This window comes from Gossypium raimondii, chromosome 6, assembly GCF_025698545.1.
Source record: "Gossypium raimondii isolate GPD5lz chromosome 6, ASM2569854v1, whole genome shotgun sequence".
Classification (NCBI taxonomy): Eukaryota; Viridiplantae; Streptophyta; class Magnoliopsida; order Malvales; family Malvaceae; genus Gossypium; species Gossypium raimondii.
This window is the reverse complement of record NC_068570.1, coordinates 6,922,025-6,937,685: the sequence shown is the minus strand read 5'-3', so window position 1 is coordinate 6,937,685 and position 15,661 is coordinate 6,922,025. Positions and strand designations below refer to the sequence as shown.

Below are 15,661 nucleotides of genomic sequence, written 5' to 3'. Positions count from 1 at the left end.
ATTTTGCAATAATTGATTGAGAAAACTAGTTTCATTTCCACATTCTTCCCAAAAAGCAATCACAAATTTATCAATTTATAATCATTGTTTTGTTCTTTAATGATGATGGGAAGTATTTACAGTATGCGGTTTAACCGCAAATGAATTACTGGAATTTCAAGCACACAACACCAAATCTAATATCAGACAAAATTAGATTAATGGGAAGCAAAGGGCAAAAGGAAAAAAAAATGAAGCAAACCCGTAGATTAACAAAACAAAAGCTGAAATTGTATGTATGCTTATAATACATACAATATGCATATCAGTTTGTTTTGACTCACACTGAATATGCACTGCTCCGTCCACTACCATGACCCAACCCCACAGTCCCACTCTCGGTTTCCGACTTACTATAGGTGCACTGGGAAGAGTGAAGATGCCCTTGATGTGTATTGGTTTTGCTAGAATTCACATTTATAGCAATATGGCCGTTTTTGTTCCCAAGACTACCATTTTCCCTAGTCATTTGGACCATCCCAATACCTTCAGAATGTGCTGCATCTTCAATAACCTGAATGTCTTCGTTGTAGCCTTTGATCAGGAAATCTGAGCAGTTCTTCCAGCATCCATGATCATATGGATTTCTAAATCGACCACCAGGACCCTTGAGGTAGCTATAGCGCATGACATTTGCCATTTCATTTGTTGTTATATTGCGAGATATCTGCAGCAAGAAAAGTACAAAATAAGTCTCCAGATAAAGAGAGAACAAATTGCTCTCTAGGTTCTCAAAACACTCGTGTTCGAAGCTGGGTCTATAACATTCTCTTCGACTCTAGTAGTAGCAGCACTACAGGATATTTGTTTGTAACTCAAAGATAGTTGGCATGGAGAAGGAAGATGATCATTTTTGAACAATCTGTCAAGAATCAGAGTCCAGGCATGGGCACATTCACTCGATCCATAATCACTAAATAACTTCCAACAGTAACAGTAAAATATATGATTCATTTATGATGATGCCAGACCCGATCTAGTTCTTTTTTTTTTTCTTTTCCGGTGAAAGACATTATCAAGTTTAGGATGACAAATTTAGGGTAGTTCTTCATATGATATTTAAATAATTTAATATAATAGTACATGAAGTATAAATTTTATTACTGTTTTAAGTAATTAATATAAATTATTTGTAAAATTGATGATACATAAAATATTTTAAAAACTTAAATATAATAATAAATTATATTTAAATAATTTAATGTAATTATACATTAAATATAAATTAATCTAATTTTTTATATTCTTTTAAATAGTTAATATAAATATGGGTATTTTGATAATTTTTGCTTCCAAACGCAAAAGCCAAAAGCAATTAAATCCTAACTTTTATGCGCTTTTCCACCGTAGTTTTGACCCCAAAAGCAAGGTGTTCTTCATTGCTTTTGTGGTGGGAAAGCACTTTTAACTTCCCTAATGTATTACACCAACAACTCAACAGTGCATCAGACTAATCCAACTAAGAGCATTGGTGAAGCACACTTTCTTTACTATTGTGCCCCAGATCATAACCAGAAAAAGTAATTCCCACAGAAAAAAAGAAGAGAGAACTGGTAGATCACAAAATCTCAAGTCATACCTGAGAAGCCTGTATAACGGTCAAGGCTGCCACACCAAAGAAGAGGAAAAAATTTACAATCAAAAAGGATATAGCACCAACATGGTGAGAAACAGCATAGTTCATCCATGGGAAAAATGATGAGGGAGCTGATGGATCCTTCACAATTCCTGTATATGACAACAAATACGTAGGTAAGAGAATCAAGGTAGAAAATTTTGCTAAGCTAACTTTGGAAAACAGTTTGATCTTGGAACTGATTAAAATACATACTTGCAATAGTAACTCCACTAGTAATCAGCATCGCCGAAACCTCTAAAACAAGGAAAAGAATAAAGTCCCATTTGTTTCTCTGCATCATAAGATACCTAAATGAAATTAATCAACAGATACAATCACTACTCATCAAATAATTAAATGATAACCTCTTTCCACAAGAAATTAACCTATAAGCATAACTGTAACCAACTAGCAATCACACATCATCCATACTTGTCTATGATTCGCAAAAGTCTCATGTATGAGAGCTTTCAATTCCCTTAACTTTATTGTCTAATTGAAGTACAGGATGTTAAACATGCAAAAACTGAAACCTTAAAATTATAGAGGGGGGAAAACCATTAAACTCATCAACAATAAAGCACCTTTCCAACACAATTTGATACCCAAGGGCAATGATGGTCAAACTGTTCAACACAACGATCACAAGTGGAGCAGTGTTTTGCACGAAGAGGCCTAACAATCTGATAATTTTGTAAAATAACATAGCAAAACAATCAGAACAAATGGAATTTATCAAATAAGCCAACACGATAAGGCTAGATTAGGCAAGTACCTTGCATGTCGCACAAAGTTGAGACCAATTTCCAGCTAGCAAAGAAGGATTATTTGTCTCAATCTTCAGTAAGGGTTCCTAGCAGAACATACAGGAGAAATATGATACAGAGAGGAACTACATCAATCATTTAACAGAAAAGATAGATATATGCATATATATATATATATATAGTATATGAAGAAAACAAAATATATAGGACAGACAACAATCACGTTTCAAGAAGACAAAAGAAAACAAATCAAACAAAACCAGTTAGGCTTTGCAAGGAAAAACTGAACTCACATCATCTTTCATATTCATAGGGTCATGGACATTCATCTTGATGTAACCGGGATCTTTGCTGCAAAGAAATTTAAAATGATAAACAACTAGTTAAACACACTCTTCAATGAATCAGAATATGACCAAATACAAGCAACAGAAGTCTGTCTAGCACAGCTAGGCATCATATACACCAAGTCGCACTTCTCTTAAAGAGAGCTACCAACCAATTCAGGAAAGAAAATGACAAAATGTATTTCAATTTTGATAATTCATCATATGGATTCATAGACACTGCCCTAATAAATCTCAGAATATACGGTTAATATGCTATCTTCAGATATAATGACTCACTGCCACTGTAAACCACCCCATTCCTACCCGTTCAAAAGAAGATTCCTTCCCTTCCAACAAAAATAAACATGATAAAAAGCTAAGAATCTAATTGCTAGATGCTTGAAACCAATTGCATGAAAAAAAAAACATCAAAGGTGCCAAAGATCATATATCTCTCCTGAAAATTGTTCCAGAAAACTAAAAAAGGAAACTAATTGAATTTTGCAGACAAAACCCTTTATCTCAAATCCAGCCATATAACAATTCCAAAAACAATTGTCTCCACAGACAGCTGAATACTCTGAAATTTAACAAACTGATTAACAGACAGCCAAGCAGTGTCCAAAACAATGTAGTAAGTGCCATGATATCCTAAAAGACTTTTTGAAATAAAATACATCCAGATCACAGAATATACCTGCTACACCTATAAAACATAACTAAACCAGTAGATGCCAGGATAACACCAAACCAAGCCATGAAGCTAAATCCAGCCGTCAACTTTGGCAGATTTGCATCTGCAACAGATGTCCAAACCCAAAAATAAATAGGTAACAGAGAGAGAGAGGTATTGTCTTGATGTAGGGCACAATTAACTTTCATGAAGAGATCAAAAGACATACCCATTATGACAGATTGAATATAGGTCGCTAATAGTAGCAAGATAATGCACCAAAGAAATGGTGCAAGTCTTAATCTTGTAAATCGTCCAAGACGGCTATTCCCATCACATCGTTTTTCAAGCAGCCTTCTAGCATTTGCCTGCAGAATCAGATGTAAGAAACATAAATAGGCGGGTATAATTCATCTGATTTCATAAGCACGTCATCTTAACAATCAAAACAGACCAATAGCCAGGAGACAAATTAAGCACTTACAAAGTAAATTTTACAGTCTTTACCGAAACAAATAAAAACACCAATCAAAAGCAATAACAATTGCATCCTAATATTTCCATAGTGAAGTCACAAAATTTTCAAATGCTGCACCCATGTTGCACCTATACAAAGAAAGGTAAAAGGTTTGACTATCAAGAACAAAAATATTAGTTACTAGAGAACTCCCTGCTTCATAAACCTTAACACAGCATAAAGGTACGGAAAATGCTTTGAGTTTGCAACTGCATAAAGCATCAACCATTTCAAATTGTCCCCAGAAATATAAAGAATAAATAACACATTTTGGACATTTATCTCATGCTTATAAAGCATCTATTATTTGAATTTTTATCAAGAGTTCACAAGAAATATTTGTGGGGCGGAAGAAGCCAGAAATGTCTTTCATTCAGCCAAGGCATTAATGAGTCATTGCTAACAAGGAAGAGCTTGAACAGTACAAGACTGAAAAAAAAACAAATAAATATCCAAACAATTCATCAAAGACTAATCATATTTCTTAACCAAGTTAAAATATCATGGAACCTACAAGGAAAAAAGCAACTTGTCTATGATTTTTTTCAGAAGCGAGCTGTTCAGGTGTAAGGCCACTATTATCAGTGACCGTCAAGTCCTCCATCTTGCCAGCCTGTACTAAGACTGTGCAAGCCTCAAGATTACCCCTGATAGCTGCCCAATGGAGAGGAGTGCAACCTGATGTAAAGATGAAACATAGTTAACAGAGCACAACACTCGATTAACTGGATGAAATTCATTAGAAATGGCATTTTAGAACCAAGAATCAGAAAATTACCCTCCTTGTCCTGACGCCCTCTATGTGCATCAAGAAATAAAAGAAGACGAATGCAATCGGAAAAACCTTTATAGGCAGCCCTAGAGTTGTCCATATTGAAAGAAAATTGGAATTAAAAATAACAGGCCTCAATTGTAAACTTCATCATACAATCAAGCAATTTGCAGGGGAAAATCAAAGAGGGTAATCAGAATATGTAAGCAAACTTGTTAAATTAAAAAAAAGATTAACTCAAAGAGAGATTTAACAGAAGGAATGGTGAACACAAACCAAAACACTCCTTAAAATTTCCAGAATGAAAACAACTACTATAAAAATCATACTAGCAAGTTAAACTCTTTTATAATTAAACTAATACTAGGTATTCCAAAAGTAGACTTACCAGCAAATGTTCCAAACAATAACTCATTAAGTACCAAAAAAAATGGTTCATCATTGATTACAAGGAAATTTGAAGTACCTAAGTAATCGAACATAGAAAACAATGTGATGCTAATGCTAGATAAGGGAAAAAAATCAACCCCCACAAATATGAAAGATAAAATGCTGATATTTAGATAGTGAAATAAAGAGCAGCACCATAGTGCCTTATCCTAGACCATCAAATGAATAAGAGAGATGCAAGAAGAACTCCTCATGTACCAGTGTAAAGGGCTTCGCCCATCGTTATCAGGAAGGTCAGGGTCAGCATTCCATTTCGAAACAACATGATAGAGAAAAGAAGTCTGACCATATTGGGCAGCAACATGTGTAATCTGCATCAAATTACAAAACTAAGTATGCATCCATTTGGAAGTAGAATTAAAAGCAAGCAATATATCAATTTGGCTATTGTCATACAATTAAATTGCAAAACACAAATAGCATAAAGTTTTCAGTATTAATTAAGAAATAGAAACCAGCCTCATGTTCTACACTTCTAGCAAATTTCTTTTTTAAAAAAAGTGAAAAAAAAGAAAAAGTAACAACTATAAAAAATTGCACATAATGTTAGATGATACCTAAAGGATAAAATTACAGGGACAAGGACTAGGGAAAATATAAGGGGATCTAGCATGTTAGCAACCCAGAGCAAACAAGAAAGCATGACATGCTATGCTTTTAGGCGTCCTTGAGGTCCCAGACAAATAAGAATATAAGTGAGTGAATATTGTCTCCAGCAAGTATATAAGGTTTAACCAAAATGCATAGCAAAAACATATCTTCTTTAAATTAAGCCTCAAAATATCAATATGATGTACTCGTTTTATAGAAACCACATACTGCTGAGTTCCCATGCAGATTGAAACCAACTTCAGCAGAGAAGAATGTCTAAAACAGCTAGCTTTGTTTTAACAATAATTTACATTGCTTTCATTGTCCCAAATCCATATTATGGGGAGCCATGCCAATTTCTTGAATAAGAAAGAATATAATACAGGGCACCGCATTGAAGAAAATGCTAACCTGGTAACCATAGATCTCAGCAGCATCAACACGAGCACCCTCTTGGAGTAAAACCTCAGCAACCTGTACTGCACCACGGACTGCACTCCAGTGCAAGGCTGTCTGTCCATTATGATCCACCGCATGCACATCTCCACCATGCTAGCATATCAAGACAACCCAAAATCTGCTCAATTAAACTGAATTTATCCAATGAAAACTTAGGGTGGGTTTGGATAGGCGATTGGGTGCGGTGCGGTGTGTTGAGGTTACTTTTTGTCTCACACTACAGTATCGAATCTCACTGCCACCGCTATTTTTACACTCACAATTAAACGCACCGCCCATCCAAATTCACCCTTAAACAGTGACATGTCATAACTAAAAATTAAAATTCAAACAACTTCAAAAGTCATTTCCATGACTCAAAAGCATGCATTCCCAAAAATGGAGCTCACTAAGCCCATTAAACCCCAATTCAATAAATGTTTAGAAAAAAAAATTCCATGAATTGGCTACCAAATAAAAACAGTTCAATAAATCCCAAACTCAAAATTTCAGAAACGAAACTCCCAACTTTGACAGGAAAGGCAATTCATTAAATCCATAAAAATAACCAAACAAAAATAAATAAAACCTCGATGATGTACTGAGCAGCTGCGGTTCTATTATTCAAAGCAGCCCACTGGAGGGCATAGTAACCAAGGCCATCAGGCTCGGAAAGAGAGCAACCCTCGGACTCAACCAACCTCTGAAGTTTCTCCAAATCCCCATAAGCAGCAGCGGTATAGACATCGTTCTTCAAGCTCTCATCATCAGCAACATCACCAACAACCCCATGATGCCCTCCCCCATATTCATTTCCATTCGCTACAGCGCCACTCAATTGCTTCAAAGGTACAGTCTCCTCCACCACCTCGATCTCCGACGACATATCTCAAAGACCCAACAATCGAGAAAGACCAATGATTTTTTTTCCTTTTTAATGATCTGGGGTTGACTTTGTTTTTCAATAATTCCGTTTCAAATAAAAATGTGGGGGGCAGCATTTAGGGTATTTGGAGGGAAGAAGGAAGAGAGGAGATGGGATTGGAGGGTGTTTCGCTTTGGCGTCCGTGCCGGGTTGACTGATGATGCCGAAGCCAAGGCACAGGACAAGTGCCAAGGCCACTTTGCCTAAGCAATAACTCGTAGGAATTTTGAGAAGGTGTGTTGTCTTCCGGGTTAACAAAAAGAAATAAATGTAATTTGAAATATTTGCACAAAACCGACCAAAATATAATTCACATTCAAGATCGTCCAAAAACAAATCACTTAAATAGATGTCACAAAATCGAGTTTTAAACGAGTAGAAGATTTACCAAGTTAATAATATGATAGTGTAAGTTTCTTAACGATCCACTTGACATATTCCGCAAGTTGACAATTTTACAGGGAAAAGAGAAACAAAGGAGTAAGCATTACATATGCTTAGTAAGTTCACAATTATTAAAACAACTTACCTCATTTTATGAATTTAAACAACAAGTTATTCAATTTGATGATTTTGTCTAAATTCGACAACCCTATATCAACAAGGTGAGTTCATCCCGTAACCAATTCATATAATAATCTAAACATTTAGCATTTCAAATAATTTTAATACCAATCACATGAAAATCAACAACTCAATATCATTCACAACATTCCAATTCACAAATACAACTAAAAGTCTCAATAGTACACATGTATCAATGTATTCAAGCTTCAATTAATCAATCTAAAGGTTATATCGTATCATTTCATTTTGTTGTCAACAATACATCCAATTTCAATATAATGGCTGTCATTATTCCATTTTATTGTTCGAATTTTACATCAAATTCATAGATTTATCACATTTCCATATTGGCCCTTCGGCTCGTATATCCGATACGTATGAGCATTCAATACTATCGATATTCATATATACATCATTAATCAACTTTGTATTACCATATCAAAATTAGCAATTTAGCTTATATCTCACAAATCAAATATCACATTACTTTCTATTTCATATCTATTTATAATCTTAATTATCAAATAACACTTTTCATTTCAGATTTTCAATTTCATGATTGCGAGGACTCTATCATCATTGTTTCAATTATATTTATCTCGTTTTTACCATTTATTCCCCCTAATAACTCGACTCGAACTTGGACGGATACATGAATCTAACTAACACACTAGTTTGGCATCTAGTGCCTTATCGGATAAATCTTAAGTAAATAGTTTGCACCCAACGCTCATTAATAAGTTTGACACCCAATGTCTCATCAGTATAACCGAAGTAATTTGGCACACCATGCCTCATCGACTCTTAATCGATGTAACCCTGAATTCTTCCTATCGTATGGCATGCCAACTATATCTGACTCTACCCGGATAGTTAATAGGGTAACCATCTTCAATTTCCATTATAAGCCAATTTATCAATTCAATTATATATGATCAATAGTAATTCATCAAAACATATCAATATACCAACATAATTCTTCTCAATACAAAATCCATTTTGCATTTACATCAATATACAATAATCTCGAATCAATTCAATTCAGTCCTTACCGTAAACAATCGATCAATTTCACACTAGCACAATTCAGTCAATTATAATCAATTATCAATTCATTTTTATTTCAGATATCAATTCATCATTTTAGTTTTAACCTTTAGCTTATCATTTTCTATGTTTTAGTTCATAACTCACCATTTGTACCAAATTGTGCACAATTCAAACTATTATCAAACAAATACAAATTCAAAAATCAAAACCAAAACCAAAAACCAAAAATTAATTAAAATTATATTATGAGAACTTACCTAATCAAATCAGCAACAAAACAAGTCACTAAGGACTAAAAAGCAATTTTGTCATTCCCTAATTTTCTTCAATTTAGTCCAATTTTGATCTATTTAATAGTTCAATTCAATTTATCAATTCCAAACATCTTATTTCATCATATTATAAGCATACATCAATTTAATTTTATTTTTGAATGCCCTAAAATTTTATATTTTATTTAATTTAGTCCCTAAAACCAAAACTATCATAATTTTCGCATTTAGGCACCATTTTTCATTTTGATTTCAATTTCATCCCCATACAACACTCTAAATTCAATAATTACAAAAATTTCATGACAAATTTTACATTATTATAATTCGGTCATTATACACAAAACTAACAAAATTTAGTTAACAAATTAGTCTTTAAACATATCTAAGCTTATAATCAAACTATTAAACATCAAAAACTTCAATTTTCGTCAATGAAAACTTTATAAATCTTTAATAGTTTTGAAAATGAAATACAAGTTAACTAGACTTAGTTACAACGATATCAAAAACATAAAAATTATTAAAAACGAAATTGGAAAAGCTTACCATGCAAGGTTACCAAGCTTGGCCAAACCTTGGCTGTTAAAAAATAGAGTTTTTTTTAGTGTTTTTGGTTTCTAATTCGATAGTGGAATAAAATGATGAGATATTTTGATGTTTTTATTTTTTAACCTTTTGTTATTTATTTTTTAACCTTAATCAACATATAATTAAATCTAAAATGCATATGTAAACTGTCCACAATTAATTAAAATGATTTAATTATCCTTAGGTTCTTTAACAACGGTTAATTAAGCATTTGAGCTAATAACAATCAATGATGATTAATTTTTTTTTGTAGTTTTTACGATTAGTCCTTATACTTTAATTGATCTTTCAATTAATAAAATTACCAGACTGAAATTCAATTCACCTATAAAACAACTATGTAAATATTTAATAATATTATTTACAGGCATGATTTATGGAAATTAGATCCCGATACCTCATATTCTGAAACTACTGACTTTCGGTACACACCACTTGTACCTTGACTAACTAACCAATTAATAAAATCTACCAAATCAAAATTCACCATAATCTATATTTAACTCATAAACATAAATTACAAATGTCTATGATCTCACTCGTCGAAATTTTGATCCCGAAATCACTATTTTCGACGTCACTGAAAAACGAGTTGTTACAGGCTTGAATGGTGAGAGCATAAGAGACACCTTTAGTCATCATAGTCGTAACATTGAACTTCTTCTTGAAATCACAAAGAGATTTGTTGTCTTTTTTTAGGATGGACATGAGGGAAGTTGAGGATTTTTGTGAGTTTTGTTGGCCAAAAAATCTGCTCATAAACAACCCGACCAATTGGTCAAAACTACTTATAGATCCTAGAAGGAGTGAAGGTACCACTGCTAGGCGATACTAGAAAGGGTCATGGAGAAAGCTCTACATTTCACAGCATCTGAGGCTCCAAGAATGTTCATATGGTTGTTGTAGTGAGCTAGGTGATCTTTCAAGTCTCCAGTGCCAATGTAAGTTAACTTAGGGAACTTGAAGGAAGAAAATAAGTTGTGTGTCAACATGGAAAAGGCTGGGGGTGTTGGAAAAATCTTGGTTTGAAAACGATTTTCTTACACAATGGAATATTAAAATTTTGAAAACCAACCCGGTTTATGATATTTATAGTAATAATCCTTAACTAAATTCGTACCTGTGTTTTCAGCTTAGCAGACATTTATTGTTCTCAGCTTTCAACAAAACGATCTTCTCTGTTATTCTTTTACCACGAACTGCTTCGAATATGGGCTCGAACCAATTGAATCAAAACATAAAACTAGAAAAAGTTTTATTTCCTTTTGGGGTGAAAACAAAAATTCTCTCTTCTTAATAGAAACTGGTAGAATTGTTATTCCAAAAATATATATGTAATAGTTGAGAATAAATTCTTTCTATTTTTTGGCAAAATAACAATCCCTCGAAGTTGTGTTGATAACTCTACCTGTGGCATCTATTTATAGGAAGAGAAGGTAGAATCATTGTTGAGTTGTAATTGTTTATTTCAAATAAAAAAAATAACATCCTACTTAGAATAGGACTAGGGTGGTTGACAGACCCTAGTATTCCTACTACGATTGTCACCCCTTTATGTCCATGAGGGGTTTTTGGGCATCTCTCACATCGGGTTCAATTACGAGTACTTCCTAGGCTTTTTTGACCTAGTATTGTGTAATGTGATCCAATTCGATTTAGTTTTTCTATTTTCCAAAATAAACTTTAATATTTAAATTTAAAACAATTTTCTTATCTCTATTTTACCTCCAACAAAATTTTGACGATTTTACCCCTAGTAAAATTTTGACTATTTCAGCCCTAGTAAAATTTCAAGAAAACATGTTCACTATGATCGAATGATTTATTTTCATTTTCGGGCTTTAAAATAGTCCAAAAACATAAACTCATTCTTCTGATTATTTTTTAAGTAATCCATATAAGATTGCAAATGGATAACTTCCATTTCCATTTTTAGAAACCTACATTCATTTCCAAATGATTCCATTTCTCCATTTCGAAGAAAACCATAATCATTCTTGAATCTTTATCATTTCTCTTTTCCTATTCATTATGTTCATTTCTATTCAAACACACAATTCATTTATGATTTCAACAAGCTAGCGAATGGACCGATTCGACATATGTAGTTGAGACTCAAATGATTTATAATTAAGTTTTGACATTTTGTCTATTAGTTATAAACTTATTCAATCACAAAGTCATTCCACTATAGTATCGTGTCTGAGCTCTCCCCAATGACCATCCCATAAGTGTGTTACCCTTATAGGATATCATTGGTCTCTTTGAGATAATATCCGTTCTTCCAATATGATCCTATTTTATCTCATAGTAACTATTACATCTTCCTTTATGAAAAGTTAATCACTATCAAATAGTGACAAGTCATCCATCACAAAGACGAACGACCTGTGACCACGTTTACTTTTCATCAACCATATAATACCAATGAGAGGATATCACTTACCCATATTTTGGGATATGAATTCCACTGTTGTGAATGGCGCTACATACTACAGAAGTCGTACACCCAACACACCAACTTTCGGTTTCTAATCTATTTGAACTCAGGCTTTTACTTATATCAAAATGTATGAGTCATGCATACATAGTTCGCGCTCCACTTAGGATTTAGGGTTTAGGCAATAGTCGTAATAGGGTCTAAAGTATTTATAGGAAAATTCCTCTTCTCCACTAGCATGATATGGCTAGGTTAGCGTCCAATCCCATTAAACGGGTAATGAATAATCATATGCACATATTATGAGATTCTATCAATATAAGGTAGTCAAGCCTAAATATACTTCTTATTGTCTTAGAAGTATGTTCATAATAGGATAACATTCACCTCGGATGGTAAGTTCTGTTTGAAATGGGATGGTAATTATGCTAAGGAAGCCAATGTAAAGTCAATGATGTCTTTTGTACTTGCCACGTGTCTTCTTATCGGAGGGATATAACAAACTTAATTCTTTTATGACATAATTCAAGTTATTACTCATTTAATATCCCTTTTCATATATCAAATCGACATGTTTCAGTTGTAGAAGTTAACTCTTTCTTTTCTTATCATTTAATCATTCAAATCTCATTTTAATTCTCAATTATGTAGTTTAAATTTTCATATTAAAGCTATTTCTTTGCTTTATGATATCTGACGTTGGGATGTTAATTGTTTATGACATTCTTGTTTTACTCATTATTTGAACATCTCTTAGGACAACAAGGATAATACTTAGAACAATGAGTTAAGATAATTAAAATAAGTGTGTTTGTTGGCATTTTTACTTGGTTCGTCATAGTTCAATTCTCAATTAACAAATGATCCTTAAAATGAAGTTACAAATTATTTTTACTCGCTTAATGGTTTTTATTTCAAAGAAAAGAAGTAAGAAGGATTGATTGATTTAAAGTAAACCTTATCCTTATTCACTAAGGTTTAAATAAATTTATTTTTCTTGGAGATAAAGGTTATTAAATTTTCTTAGAGAGAAAGCATTTTCGAAAATTAAAAGAGAAGATTTTATATGGATAATTCCTCTATTTTAAATGATTTATCCAATTAATTACTTAGAGAATGGTGTTGATCTCAGCCTATAAATAGGTCGCATTGTCACACACATTGGGGGTGCATCTTGAATGCTTTATCGATCTTTTTCTTTCGGTTTTTACACTATTGTGTTAAACATTTTATTGGAGAATAAACCTTGTTGTAAGTGAAGTTATTTGGGGTGAGTGATTGTAATATTGAGATGCTTTGTTGAGACTGCAATTATCATACAAAATTATTATTAAACTTAAGAGAATTCAAAGAGCACTTACCTAATTCTAACACTTTGAAATCAACCTTCTCTTTTCCACTCCAAAGTTTTTGTCTTTCCTTTACTTGAATCACCTTTTTCAATTTCTTTTATAAGAGCCCATTTTTGCCCGGGGCCCGAAACCAATACAAACCCAAATAAATCTCAGCCCAAATACCAATTAAAACCAAACACAAAATAAAAGCATAAACTAGGCCCAAATACAAACTAAACCCTAGCCCAGCAGAATGAAAAAACAAGCAGCAACCAACCCTAGGGCGCGCCGCACCTCTGCCCAAGCCCCCAATGCCGCGTGTTCTTCTGACCAGCCGCCACTCGCATGCCCATTGCCACCGCTGTTCGCCTATCACCGACCCCTGACATCTACAAAACGTGCAACACGCAACAGAAAGAAGCAACCAAATCACAAAACAACAAAAAATAAACATCAAAGAGTTGTTTAGATCGGCTATAAAACTAAGAATCAGAGACTTGTAATTTTCCTTTTTTTGGAGGCACACGAAGCAATCAAAAAAATAGATCAGAAATTCGGAAAGGTTGATTAAAATCATTTATTGTTTCCTATTTGTTTTTCGTTCATTTTATTTGTTTTTTACAAATTTATTTTGAAAAGAAAACTAGAAATAAGAAAAGGGTTTTGAAATACCTGTTCCTCGCGGTGCGCCGCCGTTGGAGGCCTCCTCCGTTCGACGAGTCGCCGGAGCCACTAAGGTTTCGTTCGGGGCTTGTTGAGAAGAGAAACGGCGAGGCCGAAAGGCCATTTTCTTTCATTTTCCTCTCATTTTAGTTCAAAAAATACCCAAATCGGGTTTGTGTGTAAAAGGAACAATTAAAAAAAAAGGATTTCGGACGTTTTCCGCCTTCCGGCGCGGTGGCGCTACGGCGGAGCCACCCCAAATGCTCGCCGGAGCCTCGGACCGGAGAAGGGGAAGAGTTGAGAGAATGGAAGCTTTTTTTTTCTATTTTTTAAAAACATAATGGCTGAAATGGGGTTTGAAAAAAATTTGGCCTTTATAATATTATTAAACGGCGCCGTTTTGCACAAAGTGCATTGACGTTGAAACGACGTCGTTTCATTGGCTCTGACCCGCGACCCGACCCGCTACATAGCTGGGATCCGCGTCTTGCGCCTGGATAGGTAATTTGTGCCCTTGGTCCCTCCACATTATTGTTTTGTTTTAATTTAATCCTTCTGCTTGTTTCTTTATTTTTTTATTTGGCCCCGCAAATTTGCTGCATGTTCCAATTTAGTCCGCGCATAAACGTTGTGCTCCAGGACTTAGGCATATTGCCCGATCAGTCCTTCGCACTTTGCGCGTGCTTCATTTCAGCCCCCTGAACCTTTTATTTGCAATTTAAACTCCGATTTTTGGCCGGATTTCAATTCGGTCCCTGACTTGTTTTTATTATTTCTTTTATTATTTTGTTTATTTATTGTTCTTTTTTTATTCCCATTTATATTTTTTAAAAAAATAGTTTCATTAAATAATTCAATTAATTTTTTTTTTGTATTTGCTCATTTTTCAATTTTAAATCAAACTTACACCATTATTTATGTTATTTATTATTCATTTTTTATATATGTGTATTGATTTGTATATTTAATTTATGTCATTATTATTATTATTATCATTTCATTATCCTAACTTGATTTGTATTGATAAGACAATGTTTCGCGTTTTGGAAATTCGAGAAATTGTACCCTAACTTACTGGGTCTCAATTTTCTCGTTGAACCTAAATAGTAAAATATCCTTTTAAATTTCCAAACACACAAAATTTCAAAAAAATAAAGGCAATATTCCGTATTTAGAAAATTTGAGAAATCGTGCTCTAACTTACTAAGCCTCGAATTTTCTCGCGTTGGACCTAAATAACCGAATGTCCTTTTAAAATTGAAATAAATGAGGTTTAAATAAAAAGTGAAATGCAAACTTACTCTCAAAATATGAGATGTAGGGTCCTAACTTACTGGGTGTGACATCTTGTTACTTCGAGATAAGGAGGCATTTTCCATTTTTGATTTAATTAAAACATTTTAAAATAACATAATATAAAGAGGGATAGTATTTTTAAAATTCTTTAAAGTTTTCAATCTTTGACATTAAGACATTAATTAATCAACTAGGTACCAATTTTGGGTGTATCGAGGGTGCTAATCCTTCCTCGTGCGTAACCGACTCCCGAACCCATTTTCTGAATTTTGTAGACTAAAAAATTATCAATTTAGTAAATTTAAAATTTATTAAAATGATGAGGTGAT

General features: G+C 33.4%; 1 protein-coding gene across 1 annotated transcript; it reads right to left on the bottom strand.

Moving 5' to 3' along the window:
• Window positions 1-225: 225 nt before the first annotated feature.
• LOC105773164 (protein S-acyltransferase 24) lies at window positions 226-7,377 on the bottom strand. Its single transcript, XM_012594863.2, has 13 exons — window positions 6,784-7,377; window positions 6,168-6,308; window positions 5,364-5,476; window positions 4,722-4,801; window positions 4,458-4,621; window positions 3,656-3,794; window positions 3,451-3,550; window positions 2,718-2,775; window positions 2,433-2,510; window positions 2,242-2,340; window positions 1,871-1,949; window positions 1,619-1,767; window positions 226-706 (listed from the first exon to the last, which is right to left on the bottom strand). The coding sequence occupies exons 1-13, from the start codon at window positions 7,078-7,080 to the stop codon at window positions 320-322; spliced, it is 1,884 nt and encodes a 627-aa protein (XP_012450317.1). The 5' UTR covers window positions 7,081-7,377; the 3' UTR covers window positions 226-319.
• Window positions 7,378-15,661: the final 8,284 nt, after the last annotated feature.